Here is an 18,146-nt window from a genome sequence, read left to right as displayed (position 1 = left end):
CATTTTGAAGATAATATCACATTTATATACCTAACATAGCTTTTGATATATTTGTAGTATTTTTGGGATATTCATTTGGTATATTCAGACTATACGAAATATACTGCAATTTTAATGAAATGTTATCTACTATCTTTTAGTTTTATTTTGATTTTTATTTTGGTATATAGTATATGAATATACTAAATATAACTTTAAGTATATTTTAATATTTTATATGCTATTTTGGTATATTTTTAAAATATAGTTTTATCGAAAGTTCGCCTGTAGCCAATGCAAATCAATTATTTCTCATTCAATATATTTTCACTACACTTGAATTCATTTCTGATTTATTTCCGATTTTAAAGAGTACAAAAATAATGACTGTGATCTTAGACGTGTTCTATGTGTTTTATTTACATTCAGTTTGGGGAAACAATTTGTGTGTTGTTGACTTACAGAGAAAATACGCGATGAATTCGTTAGACAAAGGGTTAAGCAAAGTTCATCATTTACACTCACTATAACAATTAGCCTAATCACTACGTATCTTGTGCTTAATACTAAGAGGGAGAGGGAGGCAGGGACTGAGAGAGGAGAGGAGAGGAGACGGGGGTATCAGATCTAATAGAGTTCAGCCTTCTGCATGACGGCCTCGACGAGCACCTTGAAGGCATCCTCGATCATGTTGATGTGCAGCTGAGCATCGCGATACGAGCACAACTTGGCGCTCTCCGTCAGGGGCATCTGCATGGTGGTGACGCCTAGGGAGGACTGCGAGTGGAGACTGCGTCCGGTGTTCATGAGGATGTTGACACAATCCTCGGCGAGAATGGGAAACGTTTCGACGAAACGCACCATCGACGGCAGCACGTGACGCAGGAACTTGCACTTGGCCGATGAAGTGAGGAGCGAGAGCGTGGTCTGAATGACATTCAGACAGAACTTGGAGACACCCAAACTCCGGGGTATCGAATAGTTGAGCACCAGATGCGACGTCAGCTCAATGGTGAAGATCTGTTTGTCCATCTCGGTGACGTTGAGAAACTCGTGGACGAAATCAATGCAAATGTGCATTGACGGGACGCTGGCCACTATCATGGGAATCACAGACTTGGGATACGTCTGGAAGTGCACGAGCTTGGCCAGCGAAGGTTCCGTGATGAACGCCTGATGCACATAACTGCCGATGATGCCCTGAATCTCGCGCAGCTCCAACAACGCCACGCGACTCGAGGCTTTGCTGTCCATGTGCTCGAGCACCTCGAGGAGAATGTGAACAGCGGCGCTTTCCTGCGATGCAATCAACGTGGTCTTGAGCTCCTCGCGATCCGCATCGGTTTGCACAAGTCCGTTCTTGTCGAGCACCTGCTTCTGCTGCATGTGCACGTTGAGGTACGTCTTGGAGGCTGCCAGGCTGCCCTTGAGGATGCGCAGCAGTATAACCAGCATGTAGGGAGAGCAAAACACCTGACGTGGGCAACTAGAGACAGAGAGAGAGAGAGAGAGAGAGAGGGGAAACACGTTAGAGAATGGACAAGAGAGAAATCTCTTGGGTATACTCACGCCAGGACATCCATGGGTTCGAGGAGACTCTCGTTGCCAAAGCTGCGACGATTGCTCATCGAGTCAGCGCTGCGCGTGATCGCGCGCAACGACATCAGCCAAAAGGTGGTGGGGAGCACAGCGTTGAGGCGCAGCCACAGATCGTTGTACAGATCCTTGACGTAGCGAGGCACATCCTTGGCAAACACATGGGGCAGATGCTCGACCAGCTTGGGCGCATACTGAGCCAACGATTCGGGGGGCAACTGCAGCAGCCGCTTGAAGATGCGTATCGCCAGCTGGGGCTTCGCTTTGAGCATGTTCAACGCCCGTTCGAGGAGCTCCAGCTTGAGCTCGTGATTGACGTGCTGCAGCGATGAGCTGCCGCCGAGATAGTGCTCCTCCAGCCAGTCGTCGACCATGCTGAGATGCGGATAATTGGAGATGATGAGACGCAGCAGCGGATGGAAGAGCGAGAGGTAATCGCTGTGGTATTGATGCGCCTTCTGCACCAGATACTTGAGGGGTAAACCGCTGAGGAAATTGTTGGTGTACTCCTTCTGCTTGCGACCACCCAACGCACTCAGATTCATCAGCCGGGTGTCCTCGTACAGCATCAGGTAGTAGATCATCAGGAGCTGCGAGGTGAGCGGACAACTCACCTCGACCTGGGCCAGTTCATCGGAGCTCTCCGACTGCAGCTCCTCGGCGAAGAAGGTGAGCGGGGAGGTGCGAAAGACGTGCAGGATCTCGAGCTCTGTGAACGGACGATGCATGTGATCGATGCTGATCTTGCCCGTGGGATTCGGTATGATCAGCGTGTTGACAAACACCTCGACCAGAGCGGGCATCACCGGATGCACCGGACGCACCGAGCTGCAGATCTGCTTGAAGATCCACGACTTGATCGGCACCTTGTGCTTGAGGAACGTCCGCGACTTGAGCAGCTGATGGATGCAGTGCACCGGCAAGTATCCCGGAATGGTGCCATTCAATTGCGGCGTCACCGGCACCCGCACCGCATGCAATGCGACGACCTGTTCGGTGAACAGATCCTGGGTGAACAGCTGCTTGATCCGATTGGTACTGTTCGGCCGGATGGGGATCTTCATGGCCAGCGTGGAGCAGACCATCTCGCTGATGGCCGTGATCTGATTACTGTGAAAGTGTATGGCCAACAGCAGGAGCATCTCTCCCAGGGAGCTGCTCGACCCGGAGCGCTTGCAGAAGAAGGCATCCTCACGGATCAGCCACTGGAGCCACTCGACCGCCTTGTTCTCCAGCTGTATGGTGGACACCAGCGAGGGGCAGGCGATGAGCATGCACAGCGCCAGCGTGACAAAGCGCACGCCCGATGGCGTCGCCTTGGGGCAGCTCGTGACCAGCTGGGACAACGCTGTGATCTCGTCATCATTGAACTTCAGTCCTCCGATGCCACGCAGGGCACAATACAAACGCAGCAGGACGGCGCCCTGCAGATTGAAGTCCTTCAGTTCAGCAGCTTTGCTTGTGATGCGCACGATCTTCTGCAGCAGCTCGACGCGCACCAGATTAAGTGCATCACCCTTCCGCTTCTGGCTGGTGCGAATGTAGAGCGCAAACCAGGAGCGCAGATTCTGATCGTTGCCCAGCAGCAAACCGGTGAGGAAGGCAATCTAGAGGGGGAAGAAGATATGTTTATAGATCGAAGAACTAACTCAACAGCATTCCATTCACTCACCAAATCATCGGGATGCTTCAGCGCCAGCTTGAGCATGAACGACGGCACTTTTAGCATCTCCACACACATGGAGCGATTGGCCAGCGCCTGGGATGGATTCATTTCGCTGAGCGACATGAGCAGCAACAGTCGCTGCTTGCCATCGGGCGCCTCCTCATCACAGTTGGCAATCACATGCGACACCACATCGCGATAGCAATCCGGGAAATTGGCCACCAAGGCGCAGACAATGCGATAACCGTTTGGCACCTGGACCAAGGCGTCTGTTAGCTCCAGTATGTTGAGCAGCGACGGCAGCTCGGCGAGCGCAATGCACAGTATGTCGACCACCTCCTCCAGATAGATGCCATCGTCTAGCATCTCCGAGTGCGTCGCCTGCAGCAAAGTCGCCGTCGTTGGGCTGCTGCCACCGCCGGAGCTGCTGCCGGCGTTGTTGGCTGTTGCTGTGGCCGCCTTCGACTCGGAGCCGGAGCCAGAGCCGCCGGCATTGGCATTCGTTAGCTGCTGCTGTAGATTGAAAATCTCGGAGAGCACCACACGCACTTTGCGCGCCACATCGGCGCGTTCAAATCCCAAGGCGATGCCCGATTGGAGGCCATATTCCGGTTGCGGTTGCTGTTGTTGTTGCTGCTGGGCATCCATGAAGTTGGCTGCCGAATTCTTTTGTCGCGTCTGCAGCTCCTTCTTCAGATCGTTCTCCAGCTCATGGTAATTCACCTGCAGATAGGACACAATGCTGTTCACCACCTCGATGCCAATGAGCACGGCCAGTATTTGTTTGCGCGACTCCATGGAACCCTCCGTGTTGTCCAGTGGTGAGAGCAAACTCATCCGCACTAGCGACGGCAGTACCGGGCGTATTTCGTGCTCCGGATAACCGGCTAGCGATGTGATGTCCAGCGTCTGCATCGCGGTGAAGACGCGCTCCGTCACATCGTACGTGCGCACCGGCATTTGTTGGCTGTAGCTGGACTGCAACCTGTTGCCAGAATAATAATGTCAATTTGTGTTGATTGGATTTGAACAGCGAATCCGTCGTCAGCACACACACGCACACACTATTTGCCACTCGACGGCCAAAATAAAACAGCGCCGTAGCATCGACCAAGCCTGAGGTATCGATGCCGGCATCTGTTGCTTATCGATAACGAGAAGACTGCATTCAGTATTTTTTGGCGCTAAATTTGCATATTCACAATTATGCTTATGCACTTGTGTTTCAATTTGAAAAAAGAATCAGCTAAGTAAACAAATTGTATTCTGTCTTATTTATCTATTCATTCATTATGGTGCAGTTAACAACAATAAAAGTTTTGTGGTTGTAATGCAGTGGCTTTGACTATCGCGATATCGATGCCTCAATATATTGTATCAACAACAAGCGCTAACATTTAACTTTTTTTTTACATTATAATTAGACACAGCATATCTTCAGTTTTTGTCCAAAAAAATTTAACTTATTAAATATAATTCTTAGGTCAGATATTGCTATTTTATGCCGCAGAATATATTTAGCAGCGCTGCCAACTCGATAAACATTACTTGTGACAAACGATATATACTTTTGTGTGGCAATTAAAGTGGTATATTACACACTTTTCATACTTTTTTTTTATTTTTGTGGTAAGCATTTGTATTATATAATAAAAGTATAATTTGTTTAATAAATTTGTTTGATAATGTGACCAATTTTCTGGGCTAAGATACGAATTCTTCAATTATTATATGACAACATTACAAAATACCTTAAATGTGCCGAAATGCTGGTTTAATTTGAAAAATGGTCACCAAGTTGCTCGCGAATTTTTGCAACGTAATGATTAGTTCAAAAATTGGCGCCAACTCAAAGTGGTATATTTTGGTATATTTGCTTGCAGGCTGCATTTATATATTCATCGATTCCAAAAAAAATGAATCGATAAACATCGAACCGATTGCCAGCTCTAGCACCCAGACTGATACATACATTTTTCATTCGCATTCAGCAGTCACTTTTTTTTTTACTCGCAAGTCGGCCGCAAAGAATAAATGTGAATAAAAATAAAAATAACGTGAAGAATTCTATGTGAATTGTATGTTTTATGAATCAATTAGGGAAAATTGAACAGCAAGTTTGCCGAGTAGGTAAGTGAAAGTGGCGCAAGTGTGAAAACAAAATGCAAAAAGAAAACTCAAACGTCGTCGGGAAAAATAAATATTGTACGATAGACCAACGCCCTAGTGCGCTCAGTGCTTAGTGCTTAATACACCTAAAAAGAAAAGTATCTCAAACTCAGCAATGAATGTGGGACAGAGTTGAGCGAGCAAAAGTCATTTGACTCCAGCCGAGTGTAACTCTATTAAATAACTAATGAAAGAGTCGCTAGATATATGATCCACATATATATTGCAAAAAAAAAAGAAGAAAATATACTATGCATGGCTCGCCTCGCATATCACACATCGTACATACAAACATACGTACATAACACATATACAATCATACATAGCTACATAATAAAAACATCATCGATTAAAATTGCCTGCTCCCGACTATCGTACGTCGCCGTCGCTGCTAGCGTTGATGACATCATTCACAGTGCTCGTTCGTTGTATATGTGTGTGTGTGAGGAGGTGGAGATGTGTTGTTGTTGTGAGAGCATAGCGTAGAGTCGAGTCAAGTCGTGAGTGTAGAATATATGTGCGAGTGTGTTGTGTGCAGAGTGGTGTGTGCTGCTTATTACGCCTATCGAATTGTCGGATGACTAGTAAACGAATATTTTTGAATTAAATTCTATTAATTATTTTTTATTTTTTTCTAATTGTGAATTAAATCGAAAATCAAAACATCAAAATTGTGTCACACACATATAATTGGGCAATATTTAATGTTTGCGTCAGAGCCGCGGAAATCGAAGCAAATGTGCGATAAATGACAATATTTAATCGAGATATATACACACACCTACATATGTTTTTTTTTTAATCGTACACACACTTGCACGCACTATATCTATCACACTGGCCTGCTCTCTCCTGTCACTGCTCTCTCTTTCGCGCTCTCCACTCGATTTTTCTTCACTCATTCACATTAAAGCGAAATGCACTTTGAAATACAGTTACGTGCACACGCACACAAACACACACGTCATACGCCACACACGCCCCATGTAAAAATAGGAAATCCTTCCAAGAGGTCACGAGTTGAATTTGAAGTTGTTTATCGATACACAACGGGAATGGGGACGGACGGTGGAAAGAATCGAACACAAACTGCCTGCTGTGTTCGAGTGTGTGTGCTGCACTTGTCCATATTTGAAACACATACATCACACATAAACAAACGTGCATGTGTGAGTTGCGAGTTTTTAGGTTTTGGGGCCCACCTTGTTTATTTGTGCTGCCGCCGCCGACAAGCCAAAAAAAAAATAAAAAGAATACAAAAAATGAAAACATGACAAATCAACGGCCATAACTCAAATTGTACAGTTGTAAGGTAATAAGCACGTACTCTGATGATGTAGCTTCGTACGCATACATATGTAAACGTATCTGTGTGTTGTATGTGTGTCGAGTGAGTGCTTCATGCGTGCGTGTGTATGTGTGTGTTCGTGTGGAGAAGCCTCAAAGTTATTTGAGCGATTGTTTGTTAAAACAAAAAAAAGTAAATTACTTTTGCGACTGACTGGAAACTGGTTTTCCACATCTAAACCAAATACAAAGTAAGGCAACGCAATAAAAAAAATACATACACACATATATACATTGTACATTTGGAGTTTTCACTGCTCGGTGGTGGTTTGCATTGAGCGCCAGTTAAAGTTCGAGCAGAGTTCATTTGACTGACTATGCGATGCCCTGTTTAATTGAACGACAATTACACAACTCCCTCCAAGCCCCCCATCTTCCACATTTCCATGTCGCATTCCCCAAGTACCAGCCGCGCCTCTCGCTAATCAAATCAATGTGATGAACTCACTTCTAGCATAACAAGATCAACACACGCACATATTACGTCTGTACGTGTGTATGCAATCATAATTGCAAAGTTGCCTGCCTTCGCCGTCGGCTTCGCCTGCTGTCTGAGCTGCGTTCGAAACCTACCCCATTTATTGAGAGCGCTGCTGCTCCCGCTTCCACCCGCTGCCCTTTGGCAGTCACCCTGCTCGGTCATTCTCTCTCATCTTTGTGCTCTCCCGCAACACAGATGCTCTCTCTGTTCATATTTCTTAGTTTTTTTTCGCTCTCTTTTGGCTCGGCGTGCGTGTGCCGCCTGTTTGTTGTTTGTTTGCTTGTGTGTGTGTGTGTGGTTTGGTTTGGTTTGTTGCTTGTGTTCTGTTGTTGTGTTCGCTCTGTTTTCGTTGTGTTCGCTCTCTCGCTTACTCGTTTGTCGGCAAGTTTTAAGCTTCGTTTTCGTTATAATCAGCAAAATATTACGTAATAGATAATAGAGCTGCGGCAATGCGTGCATGAGTTTGTATGCTTGTGTGTGTGTGTTTTCATATGTAAATAAAGTTATGTGTGCTAAAAATCGTATTGTTTCTTCTCGATGTTGTTGTTTTCGCTAATTCATTGTTGTTGCAAAATTAGCTCATGCCCATTGAGAACACAAATTAAATCAGCAAGGCAACAAAAAACAACAAACTGCTTCCAGTGCAATTTCAACTGAGATGTGTTATAAAAAAAAATACACACACACATAATTGGCCCCACTGAAAATACATGCATACATATTCTAGCATATACACATCTATGTAAGCATTCGTGAGTGAGTGTGTGTGTGTTTCTATGTATATAGCGTGAAAGGGAATGACCTGCAGAGCATGAAATAAAGGTCAAAATACACTTGCAGTTGCCGACGAAGGTGTACGAATCTACTGTGTGTGTATTATCTGTATACACACACACATATGTATGTCACATTTTGGTCATTCCGATAGTTTTTTTGTGAATTGAATTTCCTGCAATTTGACCATCCCTATCTCCCCCCACTCCACCCTCCACCTGTCTCTTGTTTTTTTTTGTCGCACATTGAAATTGAAATGAGAATTGAGAATGGCATTATTGCGGATGGGGCGTGATGTAATCGCGTTAACTATCAACCTAAAATAATAAACAGTCGCACACACATACGGTCACACTCTCCTCCCCATACGCACACACACACACACAGACACAGACAGTGAGCGACAATTGTTAGTGGACAGTGAACAGTTGACCCAGGCGCGACCCGCGGGCCACTCAATGTGACGCCATTGTGTCTTATGAATCAGCGCATAATGAGAGGGGAAAGAGAGAAAGAGAGAGAGAGAGTAAGAGCCAGAATGGAATGGAGTGGGAGGCACCTCCCACCCACTTGCATATGAACTGCTGTGTGAATAGTGAATAATTATTCAAGTTGTGTGTGTATTTAAGTATTTAAAAATGGAAGACAACTGTAGAAAGTTGACATTAAGAAATTTAGTTAAATTAAACGATGAAATAATACACATTTTAAGTAATATATTTTATCTTCTTATTCGTTTCTTCTCTCTCTCTCTATTTTTTGCAGTTATTCTTTGAGATTTCATTTTCGGTTTTTGTGGAATTTGGAATAGAACAAAATTGAATTCTTTGCGGTTCGAATTGTGGACAATTTGCAAGAGGCGCTAAAATGACGACGGACATTTCAATTGTTCGATGGGACCCCAGTCAGGGTCCTGGCAACGAATATATCGATGAATACGAATACGATGGCGGCAATTCCAGCAGCCGGCTCTTCGAGAGATCCCGCATCAAGGCGCTCGCCGAGGAGCGTGAGAGCGTACAGAAGAAGACATTCACCAAATGGGTGAACTCGCATTTGTGCCGTGTCAACTGCCGCATCGCCGATCTCTATGTGGACATGCGGGATGGCAAGCACTTGATAAAGCTGCTCGAGGTCCTCTCCGGCGAAAGATTGCCCAAGCCCACGAAGGGCAAGATGCGTATACATTGCCTGGAGAACGTGGACAAGGCTCTGCAGTTCTTGCGTGAACAGCGCGTCCATCTCGAGAACATTGGCTCCCACGACATTGTCGATGGCAACGCCTCCCTCAATCTCGGCCTTATCTGGACGATTATCTTGCGTTTCCAGGTGAGTTTCAGTCTTAAGTAGGTCGAGGTCTTTGGAAGGGAACTTAGGTACATACCAGGGATAATTTTAGTTTGTTTCACAAACCTTAAAATAAGAAAAAACATTTGCTTTTTCTTTAGTTTATAAGTTGATTAAGTAAAAACATGATTTAGATCCCATTTGCAGATAGTATTGTAAGAATTTTACACAAATCAACAGCAGATTAGTTAACATAGAGTTAGCCCTAATTTTTCCTAACTTTGACTTTTGCTCTCAATCCTAGACTAGATCTAATCCACGCACCCACTAACCAATTAATGCTTGATCCCAATGTAGATCCAAGATATCACCATCGAGGAGGTCGACAACAAGGAGACCAAGTCCGCCAAGGACGCCCTGCTGCTCTGGTGTCAGATGAAGACCGCTGGCTACCACAACGTGAATGTGCGGAACTTTACAACATCGTGGCGCGATGGCCTCGCCTTCAATGCCATCATACACAAACACCGTCCAGATCTAGTGCAATTTGAGAAGCTATCGAAAACGAATGGCATCCACAATCTGAACAATGCCTTCGATGTCGCCGAGGATAAGCTGGGACTGACCAAGCTGCTCGATGCCGAGGATGTCTTCGTCGAGCATCCCGATGAGAAATCAATCATCACCTACGTGGTCACCTACTATCACTACTTCAGCAAACTGAAGCAGGAGACGGTGCAGGGCAAGCGTATTGGCAAGGTCGTCGGCATTGCCATGGAGAACGACAAGATGATCCATGACTATGAGCACTTTACCAGCGATCTGCTCAAGTGGATCGAGACAACGATACAGTCGCTGGGCGAACGTGAGTTTGAGAACTCGCTGGTTGGTGTCCAGGGACAATTGGCACAATTCTCCAACTATCGCACCATCGAGAAGCCGCCCAAGTTTGTGGAGAAGGGCAATCTGGAGGTGCTGCTGTTCACTCTGCAGTCGAAGATGCGCGCCAACAATCAGAAACCCTACACGCCCAAGGAGGGTAAAATGATATCCGATATTAACAAGGCCTGGGAACGCCTCGAGAAGGCTGAACACGAACGTGAGTTGGCGCTCCGTGAGGAACTCATCCGCCAGGAGAAACTGGAGCAGTTGGCCGCCCGCTTCGATCGCAAGGCATCGATGCGCGAGACTTGGCTATCGGAGAATCAACGTCTCGTCAGCCAGGACAACTTCGGCTTCGATCTGGCCGCCGTCGAGGCTGCGGCCAAGAAGCACGAGGCCATTGAGACCGACATCTTTGCGTACGAGGAGCGTGTGCAAGCCGTTGTCGCCGTTTGCGATGAGCTGGAGTCGGAGCGGTATCACGATGTGAAACGCATTCTTTTGCGCAAGGATAACGTGATGCGTTTGTGGACGTATCTGCTGGAGCTGTTGCGTGCTCGCCGCATGCGCTTGGAGATCTCGCTGCAGCTGCAGCAGAACTTCCAGGAGATGCTCTACATTCTCGACAACATGGAGGAGATCAAGCAACTGCTGATGACCGACGACTATGGCAAGCATTTGATGGGTGTCGAGGATCTGCTGCAGAAGCACTCCCTCGTCGAAGCCGACATTAACATTCTGGGCGAACGGGTCAAGGTCGTCGTACAGAACTCACAGAAGTTCCTTAGCGACGATCCCGAATCGTACAAACCCTGCGATCCCGAGATCATTGTCAGCCGCGTCCAGCAGCTGGAGGATGCCTACGCTGAGCTGGTGCGCTTGGCTGTTGAGCGACGCAGCCGATTGGAGGAGAGCCGCAAGCTCTGGCAATTCTATTGGGACACCGCCGATGAGGAGAACTGGATCAAGGAGAAGGAGCAGATTGTGTCGACAGATGAGATCGGTCATGATCTCACCACAGTCAATCTGCTGTTGAGCAAGCACAAAGCCCTCGAATCGGAGATCACCTCGCACGATCCCCAGCTACAGAATGTGGCCAAGGTGGGCGCCGAACTCATTACCGAGGGTCACTTTGGTGCCGATCGTATCAAGGATCGCCTAAAGGAGATTCTCTCCAAGTGGGATCATCTGCTCGATCTCACCAAATATCGGCGACAGCGACTCGAGAATGCCGTCGAGTACTTCCAGCTGTTTGCCGATGCCGATGACGTCGACAACTGGATGCTCGACACGCTGCGCATTGTCTCCAGCGAGGATGTGGGTCGCGACGAGGCCAACGTTCAGTCGCTGCTCAAGAAGCACAAAGATGTTGCCGATGAGCTGAAGAACTACGCCGAGGTTATTGATGCTCTGCACAAGCAGGCCGAGACCCTGAAGCTCAACGAGCCGGAGAAGGCGAATGTGGACAAGCGTTTGGAGGCCATCGATTCGCGGTACAAGGAGCTCACGGAGCTGGCCAAGCTCCGCAAGCAGCGTCTGCTGGATGCGCTCAGCTTGTACAAGCTGATGTCCGAGGCGGATGGCGTCGAGCAATGGATCAAGGAGAAGACCAAGATGCTGGATACCATGGTGCCCGGCAAGGATATCGAGGATGTGGAGATCATGAAGCATCGCTTCGAGGGCTTCGACAAGGAGATGAATGCCAATGCTTCGCGCGTGGCTGTCGTCAATCAGTTGGCTCGCCAGCTGCTCCATGTCGAGCATCCCAACTCCGATGAGATCCTGGAGCGTCAGAATCATTTGAACCAGGAGTGGTCGACGCTGCGCGAGAAGGCCGAGGCCAAGATGGATGACCTGAAGTCCGCGCACGGTGTGCAGACCTTCTACATTGAGTGCCGCGAGACAATCTCGTGGATCGAGGACAAGAAACGCATCCTCACCGAAACCGACAGCCTCGAAATGGATCTGACCGGTGTGATGACACTGCAGCGTCGCCTTAGCGGCATGGATCGCGATCTGGCCGCCATTCAGGCGAAACTCTCGAGCCTGGGACGTGAGGCGGACAGCATTGAGGTGGATCATCCCGAGGAGGCACAACTCATTCGTGAGCGTATCGCACAAATCGAACTCATCTGGGAGCAGCTCACACAGATGCTGAAGGAGCGTGACTCCAAGCTGGAGGAAGCTGGCGATGTCCATCGTTTCCTGCGCGATCTGGATCACTTCCAGACCTGGTTGACCAAGACCCAGACCGATGTGGCCTCGGAGGATACACCCACGTCACTGCCCGAAGCTGAGAAGCTTCTCAACCAGCATCAGTCCATCCGCGAGGAGATTGACAACTACACCGAGGACTACAAGGTAATGATGGAATACGGTGAGCGCTTGACCTCCGAGGGCAGCACCACCGACGATCCGCAGTACATGTTCCTGCGCGAGCGTCTCAATGCCCTCAAGGATGGCTGGGAGGAGTTGCACCAGATGTGGGAGAACCGTCAGGTGTTGCTCTCCCAGAGTCTCGATCAGCAGCTGTTCAATCGGGATGCACGCCAGACCGAAGTGCTGCTCAGCCAGCAGGAGCATTTCCTCAGCAAGGACGACACTCCGGTTAATCTCGAGCAGGCGGAGAATCAACTGAAGCGTCACGAAGCCTTCCTCACCACCATGGAGGCCAACGACGATAAGATCAACACACTGCTGCAGGTCGCCGATACGCTGGTGGAGAAGGAGCACTTTGATGCCGACAAGATTGGCAAGCGGGCCGAGAACATTACCGGACGTCGCGATGATAATCGCCAGCGTGCATTGGATCAGCACGAGAAGCTCAAGAACCAGGTGAAGTTGCACGAATTCCTGCAGGATCTGGAGGAGTTGGCCGAATGGGTGCAGGAGAAGTATGTGACATCGCAGGATGAGACATACCGCAGCGCCAAGACCATTCACTCCAAGTGGACCAGGCATCAGGCCTTTGAGGCTGAGATCGCTGCCAACAAGGAGCGTCTCTATGAGGCTGAAAAATCCGCCCAGGAGCTGTCGAAGGAGAAGCCCGAATTCAAGGATGTCATCGAGCCGAAGCTCAAGGAGCTGGCCAAGCAATTCGATGACCTCGAGGTGCACACCAAGGAGAAGGGAGCCCTGCTGTTCGATGCCAATCGCGAGGTGCTCGTCCAACAGACCTGCGATGACATTGACTCGTACATCACCGATCTGGAGAAGCAAATTGTCAGCGGCGACACTGCCAACGATTTGACCTCGGTCAATATACTTATGCAAAAGCAACAGGTCATTCAGACACAGATGGCCGTGAAGGCCCGACAGGTGGAGGAGATTGACAAGCAGACCGAATATCTGCAGAAGACGGTGCCTGAGGAGAAAATCGAACCGATTGTGGTTAAGAAGACGGCGGTGCTCGAGCGCTTTGAGAAGATCAAGGCGCCATTGTTGGAGCGCCAAAAGCAGCTGGAGAAAAAGAAGGAGGCGTTCCAATTCTGTCGCGATGTCGAGGATGAGAAATTGTGGATCGATGAGAAGCTGCCGGTGGCCAATTCCACCGACTACGGCAACTCCCTCTTCAATGTCCATGTGCTGAAGAAGAAGAACCAATCGCTGGCCACCGAAATCGATAACCACGAGCCACGCATCAATGCCATCTGCAACAATGGCCGCAAGCTGATTGACGAGGGTCATGAGGATGCCAAGAAATTCGAGGCGCTGATCAGCGACTTGACACAAAAGTGGCAGGAGCTGAAGGACGCGATCGAGAACCGCAAGAAGCACTTGCTCGAGTCGGAGAAGGTGCAACAGTACTTCTTCGATGCCCAGGAGGCCGAGTCGTGGATGAGCGAACAGGAGCTCTACATGATGGTCGAGGACCGCGGCAAGGATGAGATCAGTGCCCAGAATCTGATGAAGAAACACGAGAATCTGGAGCAATCGGTCGAGGACTACGCCAACACCATTCGCCAGTTGGGCGAGGTGGCGCGTCAGTTTAGCAGCGATGATGTCTCCAGTGGCGACGCCGTTGCCGTCAAGCAATCCCAGCTGGACAAACTCTATGCCGGTCTCAAGGACCTGGCCGGTGAGCGACGTGCCCGTCTCAACGAGGCCCTGCAGCTGTTCATGCTCAGTCGCGAGGTCGACGATCTCGAGCAATGGATTACCGATCGTGAGGTGGTCGCCGGTTCCCAGGAGTTGGGACAGGACTTCGATCACGTGACGCTGCTGTCGGAGCGCTTCAATGAGTTTGCCCGCGACACCGAAGCCGTTGGCGGAGAGCGGGTGGCCAAGGTGAATGGTATTGCCGATAATCTGATCCAGGCGGGACATTCGGACTCCGCTACGATTGCCGAGTGGAAGGATAACTTGAATGAGTCGTGGCAGGATCTGCTCGAGCTGATCGAGACACGCACCCAAATGCTGGCCGCTTCACGGGAACTGCACAAATTCTTCCATGACTGCAAGGATGTGCTCGGTCGCATCCTCGAGAAGCAGCACGGTGTATCGGATGAGCTGGGTCGCGATGCTGGTTCCGTGTCGACGCTGCAGCGCAAGCACTACAATTTCCTGCAGGACCTCACCACACTGTACTCGCAGGTGCAGCAAATCCAGGAGGAGTCCGCCAAGCTACAGGATGCCTATGCCGGCGACAAGGCCAAGGAGATTACCAATCGGGAGCAGGAAGTGTTGCATGCCTGGGACAATCTGCAGGCCATGTGCGATGCACGCAAACAGAAATTGGCCGACACTGGCGACTTGTTCCGCTTCTTCAACATGGTGCGCATTCTCACCATCTGGATGGAGGATCTGGTGCGTCAAATGAACACATCGGAGAAGCCGCGCGACGTCTCCGGCGTCGAGCTGCTGATGAACAACCATCAGAGCCTGAAGGCCGAGATCGATACACGCGAGGACAACTTCGGTGCGTGCATATCGCTGGGCAAGGAGTTGCTCACCCGCAACCATTATGCGTCCGCTGATATTAAGGATCGCCTGATGCAGCTAAACAACAGCCGCAACGCGCTGCTGCGACGCTGGGAAGAGCGATGGGAGAACCTTCAGCTAAGTGAGTAGCATTTTTTTCCTTTTATTATTTCTCTTGAATAAGTTTGCTAACCCAATTCCGATTTGCAGTCCTGGAGGTCTATCAATTCGCCAGAGATGCTGCCGTTGCCGAGGCTTGGCTTATCGCCCAGGAGCCCTACCTGCTATCTTCCGAGCTGGGACACACCATTGACGAGGTCGAGAATCTGATCAAGAAACACGAGGCATTCGAAAAGTCCGCTGCGGCACAAGAGGAGCGCTTCAGTGCCCTTGAGCGTTTGACAACGGTAAGTTATTCCTTCATCTCAATCCCTTGTGCGTTTTATCACTGACTATGAACATCTATTCTGCTTACAGTTTGAGCTTAAGGAAATGAAGAGGCGCCAAGAGATGGCTGAGGAGGCTGAGCGACAACGCATCAAGGAGGAACAGGAGGCTAAGGCGGCATCCGAAGCGGCGGAGCAGGCCAAACGTGATGCGGAGCGTCGTGACGATGTCGATGTGGGCATTGCCCATGATGAAGCAGGTACGATAGAAATACCTGACTATTTATCCTCCTTTTATGCTCTTACATGTGTTCTATGTGACCTCACCTCACCTCTTTCGTTAGCATTCATTCCTTCCCACCCCGAAAAAGCACGTAGAACTAATCTGAAAAGCGGTTAATGTTAACAAGTCCCTCCCGAACTAGAAAACTAATCTTGATCCAATCAAAACTCGATCTCGTGTGTATAACCAATTAAAAATCTGAACAATTCCATCTCATTCACTCATGCTTACTAAAAACGAAACAATCAACGGATTAATCCCACAAAATCAAATCAATCAATCAACTAACTAACTAACGCAGCCGCTGCAGACACAGCCGTCGACGTTGAGCGCGTTGTCGAAACACAAACAGGTATAACTCTCTTGCTCCTTATAACCTAATTAACCACTCATCATACTTATTATAGCTACCAATCAAACGAATCAAACATGGAGTCGCTCGTCGTTGTCTGTCTATTTAATTAATCGATTATATTTAGTGTCACAGTTGAAATTAATATCGTTTATCTATGTTTCCCTGTGTATAGAACGTGGCGCCACACCAGCTGCTGGAGATGGTCAGGAAGGTTATGTGACACGAAAGCACGAATGGGAATCGGCCACCAAGAAGGCATCCAACAGATCTTGGGATAAGGTAATCGATGGTAAAACTGAATATTGAAAAGAAAAACCTAAACTTGTTCGTCTTTTAGGTTTACATGGCTGCAAGAGCCGGACGCGTCTCGTTCTTCAAAGATCAGAAGGGTTACAAGAGTAATCCCGAATTGACCTTCCGCAGCGAACCCAGCTACGATCTGCAGGGCGCTGCCATTGATATTGCCAGTGATTACACGAAGAAGAAGCATGTGCTGCGAGTCAAGTAAGTTCTTGATAATCTCAATTCATAATCGTCCTACGATTCTAACTTTATATCTCTTCCCTCTCCTCTTCAGGCTCGCCAATGGTGCCGAGTTCTTGCTGCAAGCGCACGACGATACCGAAATGAGCCAGTGGGTCTCATCACTGAAAGCCCAAAGCGATTCGGCAGCTGTCGCGGCGAGCAGATCCCAGACTTTGCCAGCTACTTCACAAAAGGACGAACCAAAGCGCAGATCGTTTTTTACTTTAAAGAAAAAGTAAATGGACAACATTAAGAGCAGCTAATTAAAACAAGAAAAACAAAAAAATGAACAGAAAAACAACAAAACAAAAAATACATATATTTTTTTCATATATTTAATGCAACCTTATTTCATAAAAACAAAAACAACAAAAAAACCAAAAACAAAAACAAAAATGAAAAGCAAAAAGCAAACAACTTTTGCAAGAGAAACCAGCAAAACAAGTAAAACATTATTATGCTTATCAAATTTGCACGATAAATACTGCTATTATTGATTAAACGTATGTATCTTATTTATTTAAACAAATACAAAGTAATATAAATGATAAAACCAACAAAAAAAATACAAAAAACAAAAACAAATTGAGAACAACTCGTGTATGCATTTCAATGTATTCAATAAATAAACGAATTATTCCTCTAAAGTACATTCTTCAATTGTTGTTGATTCTTTATCGTTATCATTGCCACTCAAATCAAGAGTCTGAAGTTGACCTCCAGAAGTTGACGAGTGCATCGTGCTTTGTGAACTGCAGTTGCGTGTCACGCGCTGTGGGCTCAAGTGTCGTGTCACGTCATTCAGTATGATGTCATCTATTAATGGCAGTTAATTAAAATATTTAAGTAAGGTGACATAAGCATTTTTAATTGCCAACAAGCAACGAAATTATTCCAACAAATTGTTGTACATTATAATGAATGAAATTTGGTTAATTATAATGTCAAAGTTGTTCTCTACCTTGAGTTACGTAGTTTTGTTTAAGAAAATATATCGATTGACAGTTGCGTGAGTTGTGCGTTCGCCCCGTTTGGGGTGTCATGTCTAGTGACGTACATAGCTCTAAAGTTGACCTGGTTTTTTTGATTGCGCGCCAAACGTTCGCCAATTTAAAAATGTAAACATGCAATCGGTGTTGCCAGATCTTTGCATTGCATGAATTGCATAGAAACACAAAGATGAAGCCGGTTGGCAGGCCGAGCAAACAGTGTGTTATTATTTAGTACATTTTTGTACATTTTTAGCGGCGGCTTGTGCACTGCGCGTTTGCAACAATTGTTTTACCTTCGAGAAGTTTTTTTTTAATAACTTTAAAATTGGTCTAAAGTTAGTTTTAGATACATAAGCAAACGTTCTTTTTGATAAACATGAAAGACTGCAAATTATTAAAAAATTAGCGCTTGTTTGAAATTGGCCCCATACCCACTTCAGTGTAACCAGCTGGTAAATTCTGCAAGTGGTATTTTTTTTCGTCATAGTGAAATAGTAGATTCTA

At 47.5% G+C, this 18,146-nt stretch overlaps 2 protein-coding genes and 1 long non-coding RNA gene across 6 annotated transcripts; 1 reads left to right on the top strand and 2 right to left on the bottom strand.

The window, feature by feature from the left end:
- Positions 1–342: 342 nt before the first annotated feature.
- Positions 343–4,368, bottom strand: LOC133847744 (integrator complex subunit 2). The gene is made up of 3 exons (XM_062282939.1): positions 3,248–4,368; positions 1,549–3,182; positions 343–1,465 (listed from the first exon to the last, which is right to left on the bottom strand). The coding sequence occupies exons 1-3, from the start codon at positions 4,199–4,201 to the stop codon at positions 607–609; spliced, it is 3,447 nt and encodes a 1,148-aa protein (XP_062138923.1). The 5' UTR covers positions 4,202–4,368; the 3' UTR covers positions 343–606.
- Positions 4,369–5,215: 847 nt separating this feature from the next.
- LOC133847786 (spectrin beta chain) lies at positions 5,216–17,046 on the top strand. 4 transcript variants are annotated; one of them, XM_062283009.1, is made up of 9 exons: positions 5,217–5,371; positions 8,778–9,341; positions 9,657–15,243; positions 15,312–15,508; positions 15,579–15,747; positions 16,072–16,122; positions 16,298–16,404; positions 16,463–16,629; positions 16,703–17,046. In XM_062283009.1, exons 2-9 carry the CDS (start codon positions 8,880–8,882, stop codon positions 16,887–16,889), a joined length of 6,927 nt encoding a protein of 2,308 aa, XP_062138993.1. In that variant the 5' UTR covers positions 5,217–5,371; positions 8,778–8,879; the 3' UTR covers positions 16,890–17,046. The 4 variants fall into 4 exon arrangements, with proteins under 4 accessions (XP_062138995.1, XP_062138993.1, XP_062138992.1 ...); XM_062283008.1 differs by having other exon boundaries at positions 16,178–16,404; XM_062283010.1 differs by lacking the exon at positions 16,072–16,122.
- Positions 17,047–17,079: 33 nt separating this feature from the next.
- On the bottom strand, positions 17,080–18,133 carry LOC133847788 (uncharacterized). The gene is made up of 2 exons (XR_009895190.1): positions 17,612–18,133; positions 17,080–17,466 (listed from the first exon to the last, which is right to left on the bottom strand). It is a non-coding gene; the product is annotated as an uncharacterized LOC133847788 (long non-coding RNA).
- Positions 18,134–18,146: the final 13 nt, after the last annotated feature.

The sequence above is a fragment of the Drosophila sulfurigaster genome, chromosome X, assembly GCF_023558435.1.
Source record: "Drosophila sulfurigaster albostrigata strain 15112-1811.04 chromosome X, ASM2355843v2, whole genome shotgun sequence".
Classification (NCBI taxonomy): Eukaryota; Metazoa; Arthropoda; class Insecta; order Diptera; family Drosophilidae; genus Drosophila; species Drosophila sulfurigaster.
This window is presented reverse-complemented; position numbering and strand designations above follow the sequence as displayed.